The sequence below is a fragment of the Psittacula echo genome (genome assembly GCF_963264785.1).
Source record: "Psittacula echo genome assembly, chromosome: 7".
Classification (NCBI taxonomy): Eukaryota; Metazoa; Chordata; class Aves; order Psittaciformes; family Psittacidae; genus Psittacula; species Psittacula echo.
Window position 1 is genome coordinate 58,617,419 of NC_137740.1, and position 27,444 is coordinate 58,644,862.

At 46.1% G+C, this 27,444-nt stretch overlaps 2 protein-coding genes across 3 annotated transcripts in view; one reads left to right on the plus strand and one right to left on the minus strand.

Annotated features, from left to right (window-relative positions):
- The window catches only part of ITM2C (integral membrane protein 2C), a 31,613-nt gene extending 22,602 nt beyond the window's left edge, over positions 1-9,011 (plus strand). For both annotated transcript variants that reach the window (XM_080622643.1, XM_080622644.1), the window contains 5 exons: positions 1,792-1,929; positions 2,681-2,869; positions 3,165-3,275; positions 7,026-7,176; positions 8,460-9,011. In XM_080622643.1, coding sequence (XP_080478769.1) covers positions 1,855-1,929; positions 2,681-2,869; positions 3,165-3,275; positions 7,026-7,176; positions 8,460-8,551 — 618 coding nt within the window. In that variant the 5' untranslated portion in view covers positions 1,792-1,854 and the 3' untranslated portion in view covers positions 8,552-9,011. The remainder of the gene's footprint in view (positions 1-1,791; positions 1,930-2,680; positions 2,870-3,164; positions 3,276-7,025; positions 7,177-8,459) is intronic.
- Positions 9,012-16,863: 7,852 nt separating this feature from the next.
- LOC308224294 (G-protein coupled receptor 55-like) lies at positions 16,864-26,371 on the minus strand (the record flags this gene model as incomplete). The annotated part of the gene is made up of 4 exons (XM_080624049.1): positions 16,864-16,926; positions 17,895-18,068; positions 25,038-25,085; positions 25,472-26,371. 4 exons carry the CDS (start codon positions 26,369-26,371, stop codon positions 16,864-16,866), a joined length of 1,185 nt encoding a protein of 394 aa, XP_080480175.1.
- Positions 26,372-27,444: the final 1,073 nt, after the last annotated feature.

The following is a 27,444-nucleotide window of genomic DNA, read 5'->3' on the forward strand; positions in this document are numbered from 1 at the left end:
CTCTTTCTCCAATGACAAGTCCCTGGGGAAATCCTTTCCTGTGAAACACTTGACATGTAGCATGACTTCCCTGTCCTGGCTGTTCATGTCAAAGAGCCTTTAAACTTCTAGTTATGTGACTTATTTAGCTCTTTCTTTGTGGCTTGTCACAGTTCCTGCCCCTCATCTGCAGAAAGAGAGGAAGGCAGAGATTGGAAGTGAACTTAAATGTGGCATTTTTCAGTTTGCTCATCCCTTTATTTGCTGGAGGAGCAGCAACAAACTGATTACACTGTTCCTTCAGTATAGGGAGCTGGTGGTGAATAGAGATGCTGCAGATCTTTCAAAAGCTGGGATGAAGGAGAAATGAATACAGATTAATTTCTCCTGGAGGTGTGCTGGGATTGTAGCTCTCCCAAAGCAGTTTGGTCTTTCAGTCTTCGCAGTTATCAGTCTGAATGTGGCTAGAGAAGAAAAGGTTGGTAGCTGGAGCAGTCTATGCTGGCTGGAGCAGAGCAGGTAGCGGAGGTGCTGCAGGATCCTGTTCTGTGCCTTGATGGAGCTGGGGGCAATCCCCAGGGATGCTGGGCTTCTCTAGCCTCTGGGAAGGAGTGACCTGATGCCTGCAAGCCTGGGATTGATGTGCTGCTGCATGGCAGGGAAAGGGGAAGGTGAGTGGCAGGGACCCAGGGACATCTCCACTTGGGGAGATACACCTGCAGCACCTGCGGGTTTTGGCCATGGTACCCTGGAGAAACATCTCTTTCTTTACAAAGTGGTGCATCCTAGAAATGAGAGGCTGTTGTTGCTTTTAAATCTGTTCCTTCAGTTCATACTGGTCTTTGGCCAGCCATGGAGAGAGTGTCTTTCTAGTCAAAACACATCAGATCGTGTGCTGTGCAGAGGGAGCCTTCCCCAATGCCTCTCTTCCCCTCTCTTCCCTGCTCAGCTGAGGGCAGCTTTCAGCTGTTCTGTTTGGAAACTGGGGCATCTCTGTACCAGCTTCTTTCATCTGCCTCTTAAAAGGCCCTACGTCCTCCTGCTTAACATTCAGAGGGTTATTTTGGTAGTAAAAACAAGAGCATCATAGGCTGGCATGAGTGGTCCCCAGGAGGTAAATCTGCCTTCGCGCTGCCCTCCTTTTTGAGGGTTGTAACGGGGAGAAGTGACTACTGTCTGTATGGTTTGTGGAGCACTATAAGATGGCAGATACGTTTTCTTTTGATGCTCTGACCATTTTCTTGGAAGGTGTGCAGGAATCTGCTTGAAAATGACGCTGACATCAACACAGCGGTTTGGTTAAGCTCACCCCAGCAGGGCCAGGAGATTTCTCTCTGAGATGAGTCATTTCCACCTCAAATTTTCAATGAAAACTTCACCTCAAAAATGTTGTGCTGAAGAATTCCACCATGGCAGCATTTCCCTAAGAATTTTTGAGTATTAATACATAAATGCTGGAAGTGTTAGTTCCCGATTTCCCTTTTTTCAGTCTGTCCTTATTGTCCACTGAAACAAAGCTTGACTTTGTTCTGAGCAGTTGGTGGGAAGCCGAGTATACATTTATGTTGTGTGTATGTTCATACACACACTTTAATTTGTACTTATATATATTTATATGTATAAATATATGTCTATATGGGGAGTGAGGGGAAGAACAAGAAATGTTTTCCTCTTGCCAGAATGCTGTCAGATCTGAAGTCACTTTATGGGATGGTGCCTGCCACCTTCAGTTGCACACCACAAAAAGCCTTTGTTGCTCTTTCTGGTCCCTTGTAGCAGCATCTGACTGATGCTCTCATTTTCACCTTGCAGGAAGAGCCAGCACCTCCGGTGCAGGGCCGGAGGTCATCTCTCAGTGGAGTGTGCTACCTGACCATGGGGCTCCTCGTGCTGCTCCTGGGCTTGGTCTTTGCATCGATGTATGTGTACAGATACTTCTTCATCACCCAGGTGAGTTGGGAAAGACTCCTGGCTCTTCAGCTGGAGCAGCCAGACAAGCTGCTTCAGTCTTTGAAAGTGGGGGTGCTGCTATTTATTGCTTTGCCTTGTGGTAACTCTGGAGCCAGGCCTCTAGACCCTGCAGATGAGGCATGTCTTAAGGATAATGAGGAATGGCTCAATGTCTGGATGGACACCAGTGACAGATGGCATCCCTCGGGCGTCCATACTGGGGCCAGTACTGTTTAGTATCTTCATTAGCAATGCAGACAGTGTATTTAATGAGAATGCCTTCGGCAAGTTTGCAGATGACATGAAGCCGAGTGGTGCAGTTGGCATGGCCAAGGGACGGGAAGCCATCCAAAGGGACTCGGGCACGCTTGAGAAGTGGGCCTGTGTAGACCTCATGAGGTTCAGCAAGGCCAACTAACTGCAAGGTCCTGCCCTTGGGTTGGGACAACCCCAGTATCAATGCAGGCTGGGAGGTGAAGGGATTGAGAGTACCCCTGAGGATAAGGACTTGGTGGTGTTTGGTGATGACAAGCTCCCTATGACCCAGCAGTGTGTGCTTTAGCCCAGAAGCCCCCCGTGTCCTGAGCTGCATCCCCACAATGTGATCGATCTTGAAATAATCTTCAAGCATGTGTTGGAAAAGAGTGTTTTCACCCAGTGTGGGTACAGTTCTCCCCACGTTTGCTGTAGCTGTTACTGGGGTGTGGGATCTATGAGTGTTGTCCCTCTCACCTGGATCTTATCCCCACAGCTGCCCCGTGAGAGCGTGTTTCACTGCGGCGTCCTCTACGAAGACTCGCTGTACTCACCGTTCAGAGGGCAGCTGGAGCTGCATGAGGACGTCAAGATCTACCTTGAAGAGAACTACGAGCAAATCAACGTCCCAGTGCCCCGGTTTGGAGGGAGCGATCCTGCAGATATCATCCATGATTTCCAGCGAGTAAGGAGCTCTTGGGGCCTTTTGGGGGGGTGTAGCATGGGGCTGAGCAGCAGCACTATGCCATGCTATCACTGTTGTCCAATATGTCTATGATGATCTTACTACTGAGCTGTTCTCCTTCCCAAGACCCTCTCTGAGGTTTCCAACCCCGTCTTGCTTGGTAGGGAGGTCCTCGGACATGTTTGTCCTTCAAAGCAGTTTCCTGTCTTCCCTGAATTCCCGCTTTTTACCCGTTTTCACAGCCACGTTCCATTGCCAAGGGCTCAATTCCTTAATTTCTGTGCTTGGAATACAGGGTCTGACAGCTTATCATGACATAACGCTGGATAAATGCTACGTCATCGAGCTGAACACCACTATCGTGATGCCTCCTCGCAACCTGTGGGAGCTGTTGGTTAACGTGAAGGTATAGTTGCAGTCTTGCTTACTTTGCATGCTCTCCTGGAGTTGGTTTGTGGATGCCAGCTTGGAAGTCCATAGGAAATCAAAACTGCTTTGTTTAAGTCAGCATTGACTCTGACAGAGCTGAGACTTCATGTAGAGCGAAGGCTTCAGTGGGTTTAGCTCAAATATGAATGTACGGACAGCACGCTAACACTGACATGACAGATCAACCTGACAAGGATGACGTGGAGGAGCAGCAGATTCCTTCCTTCTGGTGTTCACTGATTGTAGGAATCAAAGAAAGGAAAAAAGAAACATTCCCTCCTTTCACTCTTGCCATGATTATCGCTGTGGTTTGCCATTTGGCGAGCTCTTGGTGTCCCCTGGGGAGTACCAGGCCTTGAGCTTTCATCCTTCTGGGGGGAAGCTGTGCTGGATACAGCGCCACACTTGGGCTCATGTGGTTTTGCTCATAGCTGGTATTAACTGGGTTTAGAACCGGCAGTTTGGTTCAGTTCAGAAGCCCATGACTGAAAGTCTTAGAGTGCTATTTAATCCTAACAGCAGGGGAAAAAGCAAAACAACTTTTAAGACTGCAGAAGGTGCATGTCTGTCTCAGCCTTTTGCAGGTAAAGCAAAGCGCTGAGCATGGGTCTTTTACTCCCTTCTGTGAGGGTCTCTTTGAAAGGAAAGGAGAAAGGAAAGAAAAAGAAACTAAAGGGGAAAAGAAAGGAAACCAACAATCTAACTCTCTCTTTTCCTTAAATTCTCTTTGCTCACTCGCTGCTACATGCAGTGTGATGAACTTTGTAGGGGTTCAGAGCCAAAAGGTTGTGCCTTGAGAGATGTCTGATCTCCAGTCCTTGTTCAGCTCCCAGTTTGTTTCCTAGCAGTCTTTTAATGCACTGTGACCATCTGGCAAATATGCTGGGAACCCTGCTGATGTATGGCATGCATTTACATACAGCTCGCTTCTGTCCAGGGCAGGTGACCAGCCCCTGGGGCAGGGGGAAATGGGACAGGCAGGGTTGCACCTTAGGGACATTGGTTTGAAGTGCTGAGCTTGGTCTTGAGCTCAGAAACAGTTTTTTCCCATGAGGGCTGTGAAGCAGTGGAACAGGTTGCCCAGGGGGGTTGTGCTGCCTACTTGAAATCCTTGGATTTCAAGACCAGTTTGGGTACAGCCCCAAGGTCCCTCCCCTCTCTCTTAGCCTGTCATCTTCATATCCACAGGCAGGGCCCTGTGGGTAGCCTGTATCAGGCAGAGGGGGCAAATTTCTTCCTGCTGCAGGGACCTTCATCACCTGATGACTTGCCCCACTGCTCACAAGTGCTCCTGTTTGGATTCTGGATGAGCTGTGTTGGTCCTTGGACTTGGAGACTTGGTTTTTTTGCATGTCTGAATCCAGTCAAGTCACTAAAGAATGAGACTGATTTCCAGCTGAAAGTTCAGGTTTTAAGTGGCTTCAGTCCTGTTTCTAAGGGCGAAACCTTAGTCTAGCAAAGAACATCAGTGGCTTGCTCCAGCAGACTGTGGCAGCGCAGGGAGTCACTGAAACCCTGTTGCTCATTTTCCCCTGAGCAGCATGGTCCTAGGGTGCCACTTTGCAGTGTGGCTGTTGCCATGTATGCATTACCAGGCCTCTTGTGTCTGAGTTTTTTGCCTGTAAATGGCAGCTCTGCTGCTTCTTGCAGGCTTTATTCCATATAGGTGTGTTGGTTTGGTGAACGGCATAAGTAATGAAGAGAAAAGGATGGGGGGGGTGCTTCCCTGAGCAGCACCAGGAAGGTGGGAGATGAACCACTTAAGTGATGGACAATCCACACCTTTTGTAGGGTGCAAGATGCTCAAAACTTTAGTGTTGTTAAAACTCTCAGCAGAGAATTGAAGGTATCATCCATGTTGCACAGTCCTGCCATAGAGGGATGATTCCTGACTACTTCAGCTGCGACAGCTATTTAAATCTAAAATAACAAGAAATGGGTTGTGTGCCTGTATCTTTCTCTAAGCCCTCTTACCAGATCGAGGATGTGGCCAGTCCTGGGCCTCAGCCCCTGGTGTTAACGTGATACCTCCTGCCAGTACCGGCACGTATCATATGCCCTTTCCTGCGCTCTCCCACCGAGAATCAGTAATTGACTTTCTTGCAGAGCTGTTGTGTTAGTGTAAGACAAACTTCCACTAATCATCTGGTCCTCCAGCAGAGGAGAGCTTTATTGATCCAGCAGGCTATGCCAGGCCAGCAGCACGGCACAAAGTTAAGACAGCATGTTTCCAGGTACCTACCTATGGAGATAACCAGTCCTGTGGTGGAAACTGAAGATGTAGTATTTGAAATAGTGCTGCTGCTGCTTGCTTTTCCCCTTGATTATGTTTGGCCCCAGGATTTGCTGGTTCTTTCATTTCTTTGACTCTTCTTAAGCAAAAGGGACCAGAAGTATTTACTTCATGGCCTAGTTAGCATCTAGTCTGCTCAGAAGTGGCCGCCAACCCAAGCTGTACTTTTAACACAACTGCTTATTATGGAGACAGACTTTTTAGCAGGGCCTATTGTGACAGGACAAGGGTGATGGTTTAAACTATAAAAGAGGGGAAATTCAGGCTTGACATGAGAGAAAAACTGTTTACACTGAGGGTGGTAAAGCACTGACACAGGTTGCCCAGAGAGGTGCTGGATGCTTTATCCCTGGAGACATTCAAGACCAGGCTGGATGTGGCTTTGGGCAGCCTGGTCTAGTTGAGGCTGTTCCTGGTCTTTGCAGAAGGTTGGATTAGATGAGCTTTGAAGGTCCCTTCCAACCCAAACTGTTCTATGATTCCATGATTACCAATGTCCAGGCAGCTGTAAGATGGCCTGGTACCCAGGAATCAGCTTGCAGAGAGTCTTTAATGCCAAGCACATTTCCTTCCTGCAGGGAAAGAGGCAGCCTCCATCCCTGCGATGCTCCGAGGTGCCCCATTTTCTCTGGCCCATGGTGGCTTTCTGCCATGTCCCCTGTCAGCCACTGCTCATCACCCTGGTGTTCACAGTGGCCTCCAGCCCAACAGCAGGGAGCTCATGTGTCCTGCTTTGCCTCAGCTTGCTCTCTGGTGTGAGCTGCCTTCCTGCACTGCCCCAGAGTCTCTGAATGATGCCCCTGCGGGGATGGAAGTGTGCTGAGAGCTGTCTGTCTCCTGAGCACCAAGCATGACCTTGCAGGGCAGTGTTTCTAAACGCTGTGCCCATGGCTTGTTTGTAGTCTTCATTCCTGTGGGCTATAGGGCAGGAGATCGCTGTGGCTGTGCTGAATGAAGCGAGAAGGAAGGGGGGATGTGGATAACTTGGGAAACTGTTGGAACCTGAGCAGGGCTGGCACTTTTGGTTTCTGCCTTTTGAAATAAATGTAAAACGCACATTTTCAGTGGAGGTCCTGGCATTCTGGTTGAGTTTTGATCCCTCTCCAGAGGGAAGGGATCTGAGTTACAGCTTTGCACACCCACCTTTAAAACTGGGGTTAGTTTATAACAGGGTTGAAGGTACGCTGGCTTCATCCTGTAAACGAACGTTCATTGTTTGGATCTAATCAGTTGTGTATGCTCTGGGCTAGCAGCATGGGACAGTTTACTGCAAGGAGAAGGAAGCATGATAACTGGACTTGGTAAGTGGAGTTTGAGCCATCATACATGGATTTTTAACAGTGTGGCTGTCCTGGGCACTCTGTGTGAGAGTTCTGTTCAAGGAGATGATGGCACCATTTGTGCTTTATTTTGGTGGAAACTGTGTCATTCCAGAAAGGGACGTACCTGCCTCAGACATACATAATCCAGGAGGAGATGATCGCCACCGAGCACGTCAGTGACATGGAGCAGCTTGGCTCCTTCATCTACCGCCTCTGCAGTGGCAAGGAGACCTACAGGCTGAAGCGGAGGAGCACGAGGAGACGTAAGAGCCTTGCCATGTTCGGTGTCCTAACTCGCTTCCCCCCAACATCACAGTTGTTATCACTGCTGTTACAGCCCTGCTGGCTTCTTTGTGGTGAGAGGAGAGGTTTCCCTGGGGGTGTAGGCAAACAGGAGATCTTTGGAGGTGTTTCCCATCTGGTTCATCTAAACCCAAACCTGGGATGCTGCTGCTGCAGATGGGTGCTGGCTGCTGTGTTTCTGTTGTCTATTCTAGTAGAAATGTTGAGATAATGGTTGCAGGAGCCAGCAAGTCCTTTACATCTGGGCTCGTGTGGCTGAATTAATAGCAGTGCTGGTGGGAACTGTATGGAAAATTTCCCTAATGGAGACATGTGCTTCAGTGGTAGCTGGTCAGAGCAGATTAGATCTGCAAATTACCTTTAATTAATTGAGTTCCTAATAATACAGGAATAGTTGTGAAGAGGGAAAATTGGACTACCTGGAAGTGATTCCATGAAAATCAGCAATGTGTATCTTATATACAAATGGTAATATTGCTGCAGAACACTCCTTGAATTGAGTATTTGCAGCAAATATTTGCATCAGGAGTGCAGTATTTGTATTAATTTGGGTTTAGATGGTGGCGTACTTAAAGGCTCACCTGTAGTCAGTGTTTGGTTCTCTGGGGAAGCAGCAGGGTGCAGAAGTCTCCATGGCTGTAGGTCGTGGTTGTTTTCCCAATGGGAGCTGCACAGTTGTGCACAGGGCTGCTGGCATGCTGGCTGCTGCACTCAGAGTCATGGCATGGTCCTGTTGATCAGCAGGGCACCCCTGGGGGGGTTGCTAGAAGAGGGCAGAGCTGCCAAGAGTTGAGGTCCTGCAGTTTTAGGGCATAGGGAGCATTCCTGGTTTCCTAGAGAGACTGGGGCCATAGCATGATCAGTGCATGAAGGGATACAAATGCCAGAGGGGTGGCTATTTTAAGCCCTCCTTGGGTGCATTCAGAGCTGTGGTCTGTACCAGTCTGTGACTTCTGCTGGTTTCGTGAGGCTTTCTGGTCTCTGTGATAACACTGAGATGTTGTCGGCTGAAAGCAGCTGTTTCCAGGCAGCTCATGGCAGCTTTTACTGCAAGCCCACAGCCTAGACAATGTGGTGGTTCTTCCAAAGACCACGTTATGCTGCTTTTCCTATGGGCTGTGTTGTTCCTGCTTTTCAGTGTTCAGGAGTTGCACCTCATCTGCTTTCCTTCCCCCACTCGCTGCAGCTCTTATAGATTACCATTGGTTGAATTTCTCCTCTGCTCTCTTTCAATCACTTCTAGGCATCAGTCGACGCGAGGCTGGAAACTGTCATCGCATTCGTCACTTCGAAAACACTTTTGTGGTCGAAACTGTTATCTGCGGGAAGTCATGAAGCCACTCTCCAGATATAACCTTCCTTGGCTTTGCTTGCACACACATGCACACACATGCTCTCGGTCCTCTCTTTAGACATGGTAATCTGTCTTACCTTTTTTACTCCCTTCCCTGCTTGTGCAGCGCTAACCTCTCGGGTCCATCACCAGTGGATTCTCTTCTCTCCCCGCTACCTACCTGAGACGTCTGTTGGGCTTAAATTTACACAGTGGTGAAAGATAACCTGGGAGTAGATGGTGTTTCTTTCACACCACAGGATGGGAATCTTTTGGAAGCAAGCTTGGTGTAGAACGGATGCCTGAGAAATAGAAGTGCTGGAAATAGGCTGTGGGATTTCAGGCTGGTGTAGTGCTTTGAGGGTGCTGTGGCACTGGGGCACAAGGTGCATGCGTAAGAGGAGGGCTACTGTTTTAGTGCTGGTATAATGACCAGAAATACGTAACCAGATGCACTTAGGAAAGGAATAGTTGTGAGGTTACAGACAGGGTGGTTCAGAAAGCTCAGCAGAAGGAGGGTTTCTGCACAAGCCAGAATCAGATTTTCAAACATTGAAAGCAGCCACTGTATTGGTGTGGCTCCTGGATTCACCCCTCACGTCTCCTGAACACATCATGGCTCAGTGTGACTCATGGAGCAGTGCAGGGTATCCTGATGGGTGTTCAGGATGGGCAGGAGGCCAAGGCAAGGAGGTGAGTTGGGAATGACATAAATGACACAGCTGCTCCTCAGGCACAAAGCAGAAGGTGAAGTGCAAGGCTGGGTAGCCCTGTCTCTAACACACGGTTGCAGCTGCTGTGGATCCTGGGCAGATCTGCTGTCATTTTGCCTATGTAAAAGAGGTGAATCTTTGATGTGAGGTGCCAAAGCTCCTCACATCACTGATGTCTCATCAATAGGCCATGGCTGTGGGTGGAACTGGGTGGTTTACTCCAGCCCTGTGTCTGTCCTGGCCAGCTCTGCTTGCTTGGGAAGAATATGTTCATGTGTCTGTTTTCCGGAGTTGTGGCGATCCCATCTGTGTGCAGATGGGGTGCCATGCCTACGTACAGAGTGGTGTCAGCAGCAGAGCTCGGAGTTACTGGCAAGTGCAGAAGCTGATTATTTTAATTCACTGTTTTTAACAATGGGTGTAGTCTTGTTTGTCACCTCTGAAAGTTGGTTTCATAGTGATTACTGTAGTCCAGCTGTGTATCACATTATCTGCAGGCACCATTGTAGTACAGATACTGATATGAGGCACTATTCAGCAGATCAGTATACTGCAGAGGAATTGTGTGATCAAAACTGCATTTCTGTTGATCATCAGAGAGATAAAAATGCAGATTAATTAAATATCCTTCCCTCTATTCCATAAATAGTTAAAACTAATTAGGCTCTTGAAATGCAGGCAGGTTTTTGGCTTGAAAGAATGGGGTGAGTTTCAGCTTGGCACATTCTTGGTAAGTGGTTTCCAGCAAATCTGGCTTTGTTCACCATCTGCTGAAATTCAGGAGCTTGTTGTTTTAGAAGGAGAAGGATCAAGTAAATGCAAGTACAATCATAAATTCAGCACAACCAAAAGGTGAATATATTTTAGAATAAAACTTTTAAGTAATAATACTTTGAGTTAACTATGTGAAACCAAACCAGGATCTCTAAATGGTCATGTAACACAATAGGTATTAGTGTGCCCTTAGTGCTGACAATTTATTTTTCTATATAAACACAGTGAGCTGTAAACATCCAGTTTTTACAAGTAGAGGAGGATGCTTTGGTTTCATTCTACTTTAAGCTTGATGTAAAATGAAGCATTATGTGCACTTCATGCAGGTTGGTCAGGAAGGTTTCCCAGTGCCAGGGGAGTATTTGCTTTTCTAGCACTATGTTTTTCCAGTGGTAGCTTGCTGCTAGCCCTAATCTTTCATTGCTGGCTGGATGACAAGGAATGGGTAAGAGAACTGGTTCACTTAGTGGAAGTGCTGCAGACTGGTAAATTTAAGCCCTGCATTTACTTCTGGGAGCCTAAGCCTGCACTCAGGTGAGCATACAGACCTTTTTTCCCCTTCCTTCTGATTCTGCATGAATAAACTGGTCATTGAATATGCTAACTCTGTGCAATCCCGCAGCTGTAAGGACAAACCTTGGTTCTTTTAAAGTGAACTAATGTGGTCACTGTTTCATACGATGAGAATGCAGTTGTCTAGAGAGAAAACATAAGATGCTTTGTATATTTTGTCTGGTAGGACTCTTACTTAGGAAAAATCCGTGGGATAATAAAATCTTTTACCTCCGATCTGTAGAGTGTGTGTTTGTTTGGAATGAAGAACGTATCCTTGAATGAATTTCAGAATGAAAAGCACAGGATGAAGCTGTTGCTCATGGGAGGCAGCAGCTGGATCACCCTGGAGGGGCGGCAGTCTGTCTTGGAGCTGGGCAGTGGGAGGAAGTGCAGAGGCCCTTCCCCATGGGGTTGGGAGAGCTGTGTGGGGACATGGCTGGCCAGCCCACTGTGGAGCCTGCCCGTGTCTGCAGGGCTTTTCCCTTGTCTTTGCACTTCCTTGGGAGACCCAAGGGCAGCCCATGGTGGGATGGTTGCTGCTAAACTGAGGCCTGTGAAGCAGGAAGGTAAGGTACCTCTGATGTTTGCTGTTTGGTGTCTGACCTTCATGCTCAGCCTTGCCTCTCTGGCTGCCTGACTTCAACAAAGGAATTTGGCTGTTTGTATGTGTCCTAAGCTTACTGTTGCCTTCTGGCTGGCTCTGTGGGGCAGGTCTTTGGAGGGCTTCCCTCCTCTCTTTGTTGCATGCAGAGATGTGGTTCCCTTAGTGCTCTCCTGAGCTTTCTGTACCCCTCTTGCATTCTTCTAGTAGGGAAGTGTCAGAATATTGTTCCTGAACTCAGCTGATCCCCTTTCCACAGTTAGTCCCTGGTCAGTCAGTGAGGAAGTTCAAGTTTCAGTTGCTGCAGTATTCTGCTGCATTGTGCATTTACTTCAGTGACTGGATGCTTTTTCCGTCTGGATGATTTTTTCTGGATGCTTTTGCAGTGGTTTTGCAGAAGATTGCTTCATCTTACAGTAATTATGTTTGCCAAAGCCTCTTCTCCCAAGCTAGCTCAGGCTAGCTCTGCCTAATGGCCCTCTCCTTCCATCAGCACTGGAGTGAGGAGGCAGCGCTGCATCACCCCTTGGAGAAGACGACCCCTTTAGATGTGTTCACCTTTTAAAGGCCGAAATGCTGGTACTAAGAACATGACTGAATGTGTTTCAGTAAATCTAGTCACCAGTAAGTCAGCCACCTTGTGTCCAGTCTTAGGAAAACCAGCTTGTAGTGTTAAATTCTGCATTTTCTTTCAAACATTCACTCTTGTTTCGGTTTTTCATTTCCTGAGGTTCTGTCCGTTGCCCCTTGCTCTTTGTCAGTTCTACTTTCTCAAACTGCTCGTGCTCTGGGTGAAAGGTACCTTATTTGAACAGTGGTACATATAAAAGCTTGGCAATAAAGCCTGCTTTAGGAGGGCTGTGTGGCAGAGGTGCAGCTGAAACCCCAAGATCACTGTGATAGTAGGCAGCACCTAATCTAGTTTACCTTTTAATACTTGCATATTGCAGCATGGCTCAGTGGTTGTTTAGCTTTGCCAGGCAGTGCTCAGTAAGTCAAAGTTTTGGTTTACCATTAGGAGCATCCACTGCCAGGCTCTGATGGATTATTTGAACAAGTATGCTGGAAACCTGTACACTGAGCATTTGAGGGGAGGGCCCTCAATGTCTCTTCTAAACCATCAGCAAGCTCTTTATTTGTTACAAGTCTTCTACATAACATTTACAGTCCAGTCCCATCCCATGAAGTGCAGCCCATTGGGATTACTGAAGCTTTGGGATGAGCAATGTTCTGGCCACGATGGACCACACTGGCTCCAGCAAGGAGGCTGGAGGACCTGTTTTTGCACCAGCATGATGGGGAGCTGTTTGTTTTGATGCATCTTGTTGATGCATGGCCCATGCTTCTAGGCAGGGCTGCCAGGTCCCTTGGGAAGGGGGTAGCGAAGAATGGGCAGTAAGGGCACCACCACTGGTGATGCCAGGAGGCAAAGGAAGCTCTGTGCTTGCAGGCATTCCAAGCAGCAGCTCTGCCCACTGCTGCTGTGGATGTGAGGTGGCTGGTCCACAAGGGTATCCTGGGTGTCCGAACGGCCACACTGGCTTGGTATTACGCTTTACAAACTGTCTTTTGGCTTTAGGAGTGAAGAGGGATTGTTGAGCGATTTGTATGCTATAAAGAATGAAAATTAGCTGTCAGGAGTTACCCTGTGAATTGGCTTCATGATGTACATACCCGAAATTCAGCAGTCCCCGCTTTATTATGGTTTATAAGACTTCCAGTTGTCCTTAATGTGAATTGATTGCAGCCCATTTAGCTCAACATGAGCAGCCATCTGATATATTATGTTGTTGTCAAGCTAATGAAAGCCTGTTCTCTCTCTTATTCATACTTACCTATGTGCCTTTGGATGTACAAGTTTTTCCCAAGCATTTTGCTGCTGCTGTTCTGCAATCCCCCCAGGACATTACGACAATGTGCTGTGGATGCTGCCACAGCTTCCCAGAGGGAGGAAAAAAAACCATGACTGGGCAGCTATATAATCTAACAAAAATAGCTCCCGGGTTAGTGTCCCATCTCTCAGGTGAATGCCTATTTATTTCCCTTTCGGTAAGTACAATTCCCGATGGGGGCATGAATGTGCCACTGAAATCAATGAGGTGCTGCAGCTCCGTCAGAGGGAATGTTTTCTGGATTAAATGAACAGAAAGCAGAGTGTGAGCATAACCTCATAGCATAACAAGGTGGGTGGAAGCTGCTAAACTTCCTGATGCTAAGCTGAAGAATCTGTTGCAATGTTTTAGTAATGAAGTTATGATTTCTTGTTTTGAAACAGTTTTCATCTGGAAGTGCTGAATTAAAATGATCAAGTAACACGCTGATAGAACGAACACTGTTCATTCTGTGTTCAAACTAATATTTATGTTGACCATAATGTCAAGCAAACGTGACCTTTTTCTTTCTCTGGGCTGTCAAAACCTGAGATAAAAGAACCTAATGGTGGTTCAGTATGCTTTTTGTTTTGATTTTAATTTGCTTCATACCCCAGCAGGGTAAGTCTAACCAGTATTCAGCCTTACTTGCCAGCAGGGCCCAGTGGGGCTGAAGAGGGAACTGTAGCTTGAAGAGACATTTAGATCCATCCAACTTGTCATACTGAAATGAGAAGCCTTTGTTTCCTAGGGAGTAAGGACATCTCTGGAGGATGTTTCTGCATACCTTAGTCTCCTAAGTTAGACACTATGAACCCCCTTATGTGTCAGATATGTTTAATGACTGGTATCTTTTAAAGCAACACTGACTTTAGGACAGGGTGATCCTGCCTGTTCTTCCTGGCTTCTCTGTACACAATGCCTTTGATGCTGGGAGCTTCTGCATCTCTGCGTGGGGACTGGACCTGCTTACTCTGAAATGCAGCTGGCTCTGAGTCGCTGTGTCTGCAGGTAAGGAGGTAAGTGCTGAGTAGAAATACCCACTGGGATGTTCCTGTGTGCTGTCTTGTGACTGTTGCTTTCAGTCTCTGTTGTGCTAAAGGAAAATCTCTTCATTCAGATTTGAGCTGCTTCCATAGCCGATCACAAAGTGACATTCCCCATCCCCGTAGTCTTCTTTTGTATAGTCCCTTTTCCATAGCGCCCAGGTGGGTCTTGTGGGGGACAGCTCTCCCCAGCAAGGTGGCACATGCCTTATGAGCCATGGCAGTGGATGGTCACCAAGAGGCGTCTCCTTACAGAACGCCTGCAGACCAGTGATGCAAAGCACAGCCCAGAGCCTCAGCCTGTCACTGGGCTGTGACTAATGGCCTGCTGGAGGTAATGGGAGGATTCTGCAGAGCTGATAGAACATGCAAGGCAGCCTTGCAACTGGGACTGATTATATTGGCTTAGGCACCATTTCTGTAAGCAGATCACGTCAGATGATGGGCCCGGAGCTGGGTGCATTAGTCAAGCAGGAAGAGCGCATGGTGCAAGGATTGCTTGATAATTACCAGCACTTTAACTGCTTTGGTTATGCTAAAATCTCCAAAGAAATGGGTGGGTTGAAGAATGAAGAATCAGCTGTTTTGTTAAGTTTGCTGAGAATACGTGCTTTCGGAATATTGTTATTCATGGTGAATGTGGAAGGTGTTTGTGCCAGCTCTAATTAACTGTTCTCGCTAGCACAAAGATGTTCTCCAGTGGAAACCAATAGGTTATTCTATTCATTTGGATAAATTAACATGAAAAGGCCAAGTGTGTAATTTCATACTTGAACTTTTAGATCTGTATTTGAATTGAAATCGTGTTCTGCAGTGATTTAAATATTCCCGTGGTCTGACTGGGGAAAGAAGCTTCAACAAAGATGACAACTTCATGTTGGAGAAAACCTCACAAGTTAAAGTCTGTTGTCTTTTAGAGGGATTTCTCTAGGATGTTGCTCTGTTTCCCCGTTTGTTATTCATGGAGCAACTTGTTCTCAGTAAAGTAACAGGCTTTGGATCAGACCTCAACTCATTCCTCACTCTTTTCAGATGGTGATTTTGTGTTTGCCACTGCCATTCTCCCTTATCCGGATATTGTTGCATGTCAAAACTCAGGGAAGCAGCTATAACCTTACTTGCTTTGGCACTGTGAATATGTGGGGCTGCCCTCTGAAAATGCCCCCATGTCAGTGGTGTTGCCAGAGCATTATCCTTTGCAGAGGTTTTAGAGGGTGCAGCCTACCCCTGTCCCCCCGGTACCTTCTGTTGCAGCATGGCTGTGTCCCACAGTACTGAGGAGGCCTGGGACATGCGTGTGAGTCAGTGGGCAGTGGCTTTTCTATTCACATCAATGAGAAATTTGGCAAACTGGATTTGAGAAATGAAAGACAAGTACATCTCAGTGGCTTTTAACATGCAGAATCATAGATAGAATCATAGAGTAGTTAGGGTTGGGAAAGACCTTAAGATCATCTAGTTCCAACTCCCCTGCCGTGGGCAGGGACACCTCACACTAAATATATATATAAATATAAATGTATAAATATATATATATATAAATAAATATATATATAGCGGCCTTTGTGGTAATTGAACCATTACCACCATTTCAGTGGTCTCTGTGGGGGAGTAATGGAAAATGCAGACCAATGGAGCACCCTTTAGAGAAAGGTTTGGACGTGACCCAGCTTTGGATTTGGTGTAGAATGTTGCAAGTAGCAACTTCAGGCAGTGTTTTATATAACTGATGTCTTGATGTTATACAAGCTAAGGTGTTATACAAACTATGAAGTGGTTATCACTGTAGATCATGACAAAAAACATCCAAAAAAGAAAAAATACTTATTCCAGGATGGAATAAGCCATGTACAGATGCTTCATCTGCAGGCTGGCTTTAAGATCAGCTGAGACTGGCTTTGCATGGCCACCTGCAGCCCCAGCTCTAAAGCAGGGAAGACTGTGTGGCTTGGCAGCCCCACACTGCTGGGTAGCTCATGTCACAGGCTGTGCTGCTGGTGGCTTTTGGTTTTGCAGTGGCATGAGCAAGGTCTCAGAGCGAGTTAGGGCTGTCAGGCTAGCTGGGGGGGGAATGGAATAGGGTATGGGGGGCTGGATGCTGGCTCCGAACTTCAGAAAGTGCTCCCCATCCTTGACCTTCCCCAGTGCTACTGAAGACTGAAGCATTATGAAGAGCTTCTAATATGTATTTCAAACGCCCCTTTAAATGTGGCACAGTAAGTATGCAGCTTGCAGCGGGGCTCACATCCCTTTGTAGGGCACATGCTGCAAAGGGCTTGCAGCACACTGCCTTTGAGGCTGCCTGCTGGGGTCTGAGGTGCTAACACAACCTCCTCCTTAACAGCTAACAGCACAGCCAGCTATTGAGCAACACAGGAGAAATCCCACGGCACCACAGGCATCACCTGCCTGCACACAAGTCCCCACTGTGTAAATGAGGCAGACCTCCTCCTCCCTCGGGCAATGAACGTGGCTGGGAACAGCAAGTAGGTGATTTCCCACTCCACCACCAGTCCTAACTCTCTTGAACCGTATTGGGGTTCCCTTTGTGGGCAAGGTTGTTGTGAAACTGTCTCATACGTCCGGGCAAATGTGGTTGGCCCTGGAGATGCTTGGGTGGCCACAAGGGAATGGCAGCCGTGTTAGTGCAGAGTTGTGTTTGTCTCTGTTGTGCTGGGTGGAATGAGCACTGAGCCTCATCCGAAGCCCCTGTGCCTTGGCTGCCAGTTGCAGTGACAGCCTTTTATCAGGAGCTCAGTGGTACTTTGGGTTCAGGAGGTCACAGCTGTCGGTCACATTCCTGCCTGAGCCCGGGGCCTGGGAAGCAAATGAGGGCCAGTTCAACATATTCTGTTTCCTGCCCTGTTTTAGCCACTTCGCTCTGTTCAGTTGAACACATCCAGATCCTGCACTGCCAGGAGGGGCTCCCCTCCTGCGTTGCTGAGCAATGGGGCAAGAGTCGCCTGATTGAAGTGCCTTGAGGAGCATTTTGCAGTATTTGGAAAGGAAGCGTTTAAAACCGATATTCATGCAGCTCTCCAAGGGAAATGACCTCTACAGCCGTGCGGACAGTTGCAATGTAGCTTGGGCCTCTCTGAAACACGAGGCAGGTTTTGGATCGTCTCTGAGCTTTCTAAGAGCTTTTAAAGAACAGATTCAATTAAGACGTCATGAATATAAATGCTTTCCCTTTCTCCCTGCCCCAGTATTTTAACGTTAGCCCGTGAAACACATGAGCAAGCAACAGACTCAAGCCTGGTTGCCTTTATGACAGCAGGTGCCAAATATTGAGCTGGCTGGTTGGAACGCTAAGTGGGGAGAGGAAGCCATGTCAATGCAGTAATGAGCTTTGCAGAGGAAATGCACTTTGCTTTCATTCAGCGCTTTTGATGAAGTTGGTTAATGGCACTGAAAGGTAAATATTTGGTATCCATCTCCCTGACTATTTGAATTCATCAGGTGTAGCTTTTCTGAAACACCTCCTCTACCCGAGCGGTGCTTTGTGCTTGTAGGAACTTGGGTCTTTCCGTTGTCAGTTCACTTTTGGCGCCCATTAACAGTAAATGCTTGTCTGTTTTCATGGTATGACCACTGAAAGAGCATCTCTATGTGGGGCTGTTCGCAGAAGCCATGAAATCAATTAATACCTCCTAATGCTTGCACCTCCCTGGCAGCAAGCTGGGCTGAGGGCTGCTCAGTGCCTGTGTGGGGCTGCTTCCATTAACTAGCATGTAATTAGCCCGTCAAATGACCGCCATCTTGTAACAGTGCTGGGCACCACTCACCTCAGCCAGCACACCGGTGTACCAGGGTGGCGGATAATGGCGGCAGCGCTGAGGGAAGGAGGAGCTGCCGGCTCTGCCAGTGTGCCCTGCACCTCGGTCCTGCTCGCGTTTGGTTTTATACTCGCTTGTGTTGACGTCCTGGCACTCACCCAAGTGTGAAGTAAGTGGGGGAAGCTGAAAGAAATGGTTAAATGTCAAAACCACGTTGTTTTCTCACAGAAAGGTGGCCCCTTGGGCAGCGTTCTGTCACCGGGGCTGAGTGTGTCTGTGCTAAATCTCCACTGATTGCAGGAAACTTATCGAAGTAATACTGCTTTCCTGACAGAAACTGGCATTGAATTTGGCAAGTGGCTTTGAGAAAGAAGAAGTTAAATCCTTTGCTGTCCATGTTTAATAGAGACCCTGCGGCTGCCGTGTTGAGGCACAGTCCGCCCACAGCTGGGCTTGTCCTCCCGGTCCCTTGGTCTCCTGTCAGAGGCCATGGCAAAACCAAGATCCTCAGGAGATGAACTTGGAGATGAAATCCCAAATGTGGTGGTGTGTTTAGGAAAGCATTTGAGGGCGGTTGAGGTTTTCTTTGGGGGGGTTAAACAAACTAAACCAGCTGTGTGGAGGGTGGCTGGAGGAGGAAGGGCAAGCAAAGTGCCGTGCCACAAGGGATGGCGTCTCTTTGTCATCTGCCATTGCTTTTGTCATCGTAACAACTGTGGCAAAAGAAGTAAGTAGCTGGCATGGTCGCTGACTGACGCTGGGCAGCAGTGAGCCCTTCCCCGTGTGGGTGTTGGATGTGACTTGCTCTTGCTGTGCTCTGATGTAAAAACAAACCATGGAAAAATAGCCATTGAGAGACATACGTGCAAAACAGGATTTATTCAAAAAGCTTTGTCACTGTATGCACCTTTTCTTGGCATTTTCCCTCTGTGGCAGTGTAAGGCTGGAGTTTTCCCCCTTGCTTTGTATAACGCCTTAAATGCCATCCAGCTTCTGCTGCAGGCATTATGACTGCTGCCCACTGCTTGCTAGCTATCTGTCATCTCCCACCGCTAGCCTTTGCTGGTGCTGGGTTGAGGGATGCTGATGCCAAGATTTCCCAAAGGAACTGTTCACAGCCAGCACCTGCCAAGGAAAGCTGCCACCATTTGCCACCGCTTTTCTTTTTGCTGTGTTTTTCTTTCTTTTCTTATTCTATCTTAAAGTTTCTTTCTCCTTTAAGAGTCTGGAACAGATGTTGGAAATTACTCCCATCTAAGGGTGTGGATAGGAGCCAAGCGACAAAAAGAAACTTAAAGCAAATCGGACACTTGCTTTTGGTTGCATCTACCAACTCCCACCTAGGGATGCAAAAGCAAATCCAAACAAGCTCTGAAATGTTGTTTACAGTTTAAAGAGCAGCTGATGCCTCTTGAAAAACCTTCAGCCCAAGAAGGATTCTCTTTATTTCTCCTTCATTGTTGTTCCTAGCAAATGCTGTTTGCATGAAAATGAGACTTTTTGTTTCTCAAGAGCTGATCCATCCCTATTACTCGTTCCTCATTTGGACATTGACCACTGGAGTCTGAGTCTGTTCGGGCAGTGCAATTAAATCAGACCCTCCAGACTCTAATCCTCTGAGGTACTGGGCTCATTTCCACAGCAACTGATTGTGCTATAGAAAAGGCTTTCTAACTTCGGGTGGATTAAGTATGCAGCAGAAGTTGAGCGAGTGTGGTGGTAATGGAGAGTGGGGTGCAGTAATACAGAAAATACCAGTTACATTGGTGATCTACCTTTCCAACAGGGTCCTCAAGGGCAAATGTAGCTGTTCAAGAACTGAAATTTGCATGTGCTTTTCCCAGCCATGTTTGAACCCCATTTCTTTCCCCAGTGCTGTGGGTTTTCTCCTGATCCACTGCCCCTTTGCTCCAGTGGGCCTCTTCCAACACAGCTCTGCTCTGTGGCTGTTACGTTGCCTGCGACAGGCTCCTTGTGCCATGTCTTCGTCTCCTTGGATTTGGGAAATGCCTACTGTGTGCTGGTTTATCACCAGTCAAAATGTCACAAGACTTTTCTAGGTGTCCTTGAACTGATCAGTGAAGTGCTTCCTTCCTCTCGGCTCGCAGTCAGGATGACTATCAAGCTTTGCTGCTTTGACATCTTGTATTTATCCTAGCAGATGATAATTTGTACCATGAGTAGTTTTGCCCAAACTTTGGTAAGAGAGATTGTGACGTATGGGGTTCTGTTTGCATCTGTGTTTGAAGGACATGTAAACATGAGTCAGGAGATGGATTGTAAGTCTGATGTGACTAGGAATAATGTTGAAAATAAGCACAGTTCTGGAAATACAAGCCTTTTATCTGATGTAAACGAAATAGTTTTGGAGTCTGGCTGCTGTGTTGTGCAAGTTAGACAACAAACTCATAGACTAAAAGTAAGACTGGGTATGTCTACCCACAGGGTGAGTTCTTTGATTGCCCAAAAGTGGCTGAGAGATTTGGCATGTCTTCTAAAGATGCTCTGTGATAAGTGTATGTGGTGTATGTAGGCATCCCAAGGCAAGTGACAGAGGCTAACTTGAGAGAGCAATAACCTAAAACTTCAACAGAATCAAGTATAATAACCATGTGAATGGCATGATTATGTCCAGAAATTAAATCTAGGATAAGACTCAGTGGTACTGCTTGATTTCTGCCCTGTTGTTACAAAACAAGGGAACATACAATTCTTACCTCTGTGTTGTAAAAGGCGAGGACCACTAAAGGTCTCAGTGTTACTGCCATGTGTAGGGTTATATTTTTTCTTGCCATTATAGCACAGAGTAGGTTACAAATGCTGTCTGTCTCTGCAGACAGTGTCCATTGTCTCAGATCCTATGGCTGGCCAGGTGGGACCAGGTTAAATGCTAGTCTCTGGGAGCTGGCCTTACTTGTAGTCACAAAGTTAATACTTAACAGGGAATGGTCGGGATTGTGTTGGTGTACTCTGGAGTGCAATCTAAACTGGATTTCCTGGGTTTGTAATGCTTAGTATTAGATTAACAATTGCCTCACAGTGTTTATAACTCTAAGCTGCTGATACTCGCTTTCAACTGTAATCTTGGTTTAATACTTGTCTTGGAATAGAGATAAGGATTAATAGGAATCAGTAGCATACAGCAGACGTGAGGTTCTACATCCTTTGGTGTCTGTAAATAGCACTGATTCAGCTTACTTTCCCGGGAAAAATTTCTGATTCCTCATGAGTTTTTGGTTGTATCAGTATCTAGCAGCAACCTTATTTATCACATTAGATGATATTGTAAATGTCATTCTCATGGAGTAAGAGTGTATAAAAATCAAAATGAGAAAAATAGAGATAAAACGAAGGAGGTCATAGGTGTCCTTTCCCTTTCTTGGTAGCTAAAGACAATGTTTCATCAGAATTGATTGCTGTGGTAGAAGTTTCTCAGTAAGAAGAAACCCCAAATTGCTTTTCTAGAGATTTCAGTGCCTTCGAAAAGCTGAAGATAGAGACATGCGAAAGGGAAGGAAGGATGGCAGGGGGGTTGGAACTAGATGGTCTTAAGGTCCTTTCCAACCCTAGCTATTCTATGAAGACAGGACTGAGTAAGGTGACCTGGAGCACTTGATTGCATTGTAGCTTTACATGGCCTGTTGCAAATCTAGGAGCAAACTGCACAGGTCGAGTCTGAGAGTCAGAGTATCCTCCCACCAGAACAGGGCACATTCAGGGCTTTGTGTGTCTCTGTCACACCCAGGTCAGCAATGGAAATGCTCCATCACTTTATTGTGTCACTTAGAACATTTTTACTTGTTTATGACTTTGATCTCATACTACTAGGAAATGCAACATATGAAAAGAGCATACAAACAGCTTTGCTCTGTGGGAAAATAACCGTGAAGTGAGCTGGGGTGTGTTTTCTGTGTGTGCCTGTCTGTAGTACTCCACTTTCACAGCAAAATTAACTATTTCACACTTCTTGTCTAGGCAAGTTTTCTCAGAAGGCTTCTCCTTAGCATCTGGATTGCTATAAGCTCATATTTAGCTCATGGCACTGTTTTTCTGCATAGAAAACAAAGGACGGTTCTAACCCTCTCTAGTGGCAATAGAAATGCTAAAAACGCTTTGAGAGGAGTATATACATATGAGGATTTGTATAAAAGCCTATACATTTACCTTGAGACTCGCTTTTCTGAGGTTTTTGTCATTATCACTGGCAATCATATTTACCATGTGGCATTGCTCATGGTAAATATTTTGTTCCATTCTTTGTATGTGAATATCTTCCGTAAAACATCAAAGGCAATAGTGAAATCTCTAGGAGGTACTGCATTCCTGGGGCCTGTGTTGATTCTCTTTTTTTTTTGGTTGGGATTTCTGTGCTTTTATATGCTAATATCATCAGTAATGTTTTCTCTTAAGCCTTGTCCCTTCCCAATCCGAAGAGATACTTCTTGAGCCTGAAACATAAGATAATAGCTGTACCAGAAGAGTAGAAATGTGGAAAGCAAAGGACAGATGTACAAGTTAGTGGACACCTAAGTTTGAGTTTCACTGCTAGGCTTTCAGTGTTGGTTTAAACTCTTTCCCTTTCACTATTCAAATGCAAAAACACATGTATGTGGAAAAAGTGCTCCATAACAGCTCTCTAACCCCTATTTGCATTCTTACACAGTAAACTAGTAATTTTTAGTGGAGAACAGAATGTGTTAGGAATGAGTCCTCAGTTCTTAGGGGTGAATGATTTCCAAACAAATCATTGGTTTTGCTTTCTTTATTGATCTGGACCTGTAATATGGAAAGCCTGTGATGACTTTAGATTGTAGATGTTCAAATTTATTTTTCTCCTTTTCTTTCTTAGCCCTCTGTCTTTAATATTCTTATGGTCAAAACAGAAATGTCTGTGGTCTCACTAGATACCCAGTATCATGATCTGGATATAAAGCCCTACAAATGAAAGCGCTATTATAACTACCCACCTGAGCAAAGAAGGGATTGGACCACACCAGACTTGGCCTGGAAAGTGAATGTTCAGAGGCTGCGAAGCAGTAAGATCCAGCAGAGAATGTGAATAGAAAATGTTGCCTTTGACCGTTAGTGCTTTCTTATAGCTGGCAGAGGTACTGTGAGATGTGTGTAGAGGCAGGGAGCTCACATGGTGGCTGGCTGTACCCTTTTTGTAGGCAGGGTACAGCTTTTCCACATCTCAACTTGTTTGCTTCTAGAAAAATCAACGGCCAGAAACACTGGAAAAACATAGGGGGAAAGCTTGGGAGAAAAAGAGATGGCTTTAACTTGTCCCTTATGCAATTATAACTATGCTTAGGTTGGTCAGCATCCCTGCCTCCTCTAACAGGCTATTATTGCTGAAGTAGGTAGCCAAGAACCCCTGAATTCTAAATTCAGCACTCTAAATGAAACGACAATGCAAGTTACTGTATGATCCTGGGATCAAGGACAGCAGGGAAACAAGTAAGTAAGAACAGACAAACTTAAAAATAGGGGGGGAAAAAAGCTGAGCAACAGAGGGAAACCAAAACTTTAGGCGAACTTCTAGTCTCAGTTATAGCGGTGTAAGCCCAAAGACACACTGGTGAAACTAATGGACGTGCTACAGGTTGTAGAAAAGCAGTTGAGATCAGTTTTCTCTCATACTTTGGCATTTTCTGCCTCTTGAGGTAGTGACAAAAATCCCTGTTACCTGTGTTCAGGCATTATCATTTAAAGTGGAGGACCTCTTGGCATTGCCCACTAATTTGAGAAGTAGAAGAAATCTTCTGCATTTCTTGTGTTTTTTTATTAGCTCTGCTTCCAAAAGGACCTGATGTGGCAGTGGTAAAACCCTGGTGTCTATCGAAGTGCAGTTAGTTAAGAGATCAGTTATGAGCAAGTATGTGATAAGGTTTTAGTATTTGCGAGCAGAGAAGTTAGATATTCTGAGGGAATCAATGGAAATGGCAGTTGATATGGAGAGAGAATTCTTGCTGGAATATCCTGGAGGGTTTTATTTTCATGCACTTGAACATGAGCTGGACATCGTTAGTTGAAATGCACAGCCCTTGTAACCTCAGAAGCACGGTTTATCTCTGAATACTAAAACAACTCTGTAAACGGCAGCACACACTTATGCCTCTGTTTGGTCAGTGTTTGCCTCCTCAGCAGCTGGACTTGTTCAGTGCAATCTCATACATAGATGTAGCAACTTAGAAAATTTCACTTTTAAGAGCTGGGGTCTCCAAATGCTGTCACCTGCTTGGGGAAGAAATCAATGCACTGTTTGTGTGTTACCCTTCTCCGAAGTGTACAGAGAAAGGATAGTTCAAAGGCTGGAATTACTATCCCTGCCTATGAGAGGCATTGCAAGGATCCAGCTCAACATGACTATGAAATCTAATTGCTTCAGTTGTTGTCATCCTCATCACGCAGTAAAGAGCAGCAATCGGGGTGACCCTGAGCAGTGAGCTGCCTTTCTCCAGGCTGGATGCATGTTGTCATTCAGTTTATCTAGACGCCTGTAAGCACTGTTAAGAAGTAACTGACTGGGACATTAGGCTCCTGCTGGTGGATTAATTTTTATTGCCTTGTTTATTTGGGAAGTGGTAGTGCTCAGCTTGCTCCAAGGTTTGAAAGGTTGCTTTCCCCATGGGATCCCGTGTTGCTGGCTGCTGCTTTAGGGATCAGGGCTGCTCTTATCCCTCAGTAAGGTGGGGGTTGTTCCTTCAGAATCACGTATTTGCTTCTATATTAGGCTTCTTGTTTCATGTTCTTGTTTGCTTTGGCTCTGTTTATAAAACTAGGTTTGTAACCAAGAAGGAAGGAACAGATACGTGAAAAACCTGTGAGTAGGAGAGGAACTGGTGGGGAAGCCTGGAACTGGGATAGTTAATTTGAGCTATCCAAGGACTTGAGCTAGTGGCAGCATTAGTTAGCAGTGCAGTGTGCGCATGACCTGTCTCTGAAACAAGCATTGCACCTTGCAGAGCAAGCAGAGGAATGTCATGGAGATCTTGCTGTGCCCATGTTAACCTAAAGCTGCCTTTGGATTTAGAGTTATAATTATTTTATTTCTCCAAATCACATATGCAAAGCTAAACCTGAGGTGTGAGTGTGAGCAGAAATGATCAGGGCAGGTGGGGCAACAGAATTTAGTCTGAAGCTTTTTACCTCCAAGTCTCTGTTTCTCAGCAGCCCAAGTTCGTAGTGGCTGAAGTCCTGAAAAAGGTTTGCAGGTGCAGTGTAGACAGGGAGGCTGAAAGATCCTACCCCATGTAAGTGAATATTTGTTTTGGTTTTATACCAAGTAAAGAAGAATCACATCTAAAAAGACATGCATCATCATTTATAGCAAAAATTCCATTTCTTTTTACCCATAAGTGCTAACACAAAACATTATGGAAGGAAACAAAAAGTTAAGAGCAGCCCCCTGGGAATGGATTTAGTTCTGTTTCTTATGAACTATTTTCAGATTTGAATATTTAAAATTAATTGCTTACATAAGCAGTTCAGGACCCTGAACTTCCCACAAAAACCTCAGACACATGATCCCAAGTAACTAACATGCAGCATGTGGATCACAGCTTTCACGTGGCTGTTTATACACCTTTTTGCAATGGGTCTTCCATTGACTCCTTTAAAACAAAATAATAACATGCCCCATCAAGACAGCAATTCAGGTTTGCCCAGCAAAGGGTGACCTGAAGGATGTCTCGTAGCACCTGCTGAAACCTGGTGTGAATGATGTTATTCTTCACCAAGAAGTATAGGAAGTATGCCACGTGGTAAGGTGTGAAGCAGACCAGAAATGCCATGAGGTTTGTCACCACTATCGTCTCTGCCCTCGTGGTGTGTGTTTGGGGGTTATCTGGTTTTCTGTGCTTTCTCAGGCACCTGACGGTCTGAGCAGTGCAGAAGGTCATGGTTGCCATGCTGCCGAAGAAGGTGGCCTCCAAGGCACTGAACAGGCCTGCATTTTCCCATGTGCTCTTGGAGAAGTTATGGAAGCAGGATGAGATGTTGTGGCCCTTTCCATGCAGCTGGAAAGTAGAGACTGTCCCAGCTGAGGTGCCCAGGCAGATGATAGCACAGACCATAGCAGCTTTCTTGATGGATCGCAGGGTGGGAGCTGTGAAAGGGTGCCGGATGGCAATGTACCGGTCCACACAGATGCAGAGGGAGATGAGGATGCTGCCGTACATGTTTACAAAGTAAAGGCTCTCCAAGGTGGAGCAAAACACAGACCCCAAGTTCCACTGGTCCTGAAGGTGGTAGGAAATGATTTTAAAAGGAAGAGTAAACAGCAGCAAAGTATCCAGGAAAATAAGGGCTACCATGTAGACTGTAGACTCCGACAGCTTTTTAACCTTAAAAAACAGGAATGACAGAGCCATCAGATTGAACAGCAATCCCAGGGTGAATATGGGAGTGTACATGATCAGCTGGAACAGTTCCACAGTAGCACTGATACTGCTGATGTTGCTGTTGGCATGGGTCTCGTTCATGTTTCCAGGTATGAAGAGGTATTCTCCAGCTGGAAGAGAAGAAATCACCTTCACCACAAAGAAGGATAAAGATCACATTTAAGACACGGTACAAAGGCAAGTGAGGTCTTCGTGTCCATAGAGATGATTTTTCTTCTTGAGCTGCTGTGTGCTGAATTGCAGCTGCCAGTAACATAGAGCTTATCATTGCCAAGGGATCTTGAAGCAAGATTGTGCCTCAAGGAGAAGCAAGGATTTCTGAGGTCCAAGCCTCACTGGCACTGTTACCCCAGACTGTGCTGCCCTATAATTTAGGCTAGGCAGAATATAGATGTGACTGCAGCATCTCCTTGGAGTGTTGCAATCTCTTTGCAAAGCCAGGGAAGCAGCCCCTGATTTTAGGGTTACTTGGATTATGGCAATAGAAGCAATTAGTTGGGTCAGGTTTCCTGAATCAAGCTATTATAAGAGATTTTGAGGAATCAAGAGGATGAAGGGTCTTGCATATTTATTAATGTGAAGATCCCAAATGGTCATTGCCATCCTGCACTCTCTCCCACCACCACTGGCTGTGATTACCTCTGTCACTTCTGACAAGCTTGCTAAGCAGCAGGCATGAAGTTTCAAACAGGCTATTTCTAGCAGAGGTCAAATCTGTAGAACCAGAAGGAGATCTAAGAACCCAAGGTTTTGTCTAAAGCAGCCAGACTTACCACAGCAGATGAAGTTGTGTCTCCAGAGACAGGAGTTGCAGAAAACAGCTCGTTTCTCCTCTGCAAAGAGGGAACTAAAAATGTTGAGGTAGGCAGCCTGTGAGCAGGGGTCATGGAGTAATCCTCTTCTTTAGAGGAAGGGTGCCGGTTTGATCCTGCCCTGAAACTCTCTTGATAAGGACTGGGAAGTCTCTCACTGGTTTCTGCAATGCTGGAATCAGCCGGAACCACTTAAAATGCAAATGCACAGGACTAGCTGGTCCTTTCTTCCAGCCACTTCCGTCACAGCAAATGTAACCTGTAAATAAAGCCTTTCAGAGATCTTTCTGTCAGCACCCAGGAATTACATTTGATCTGCTGCTCTCTAATTGTCACTACTTC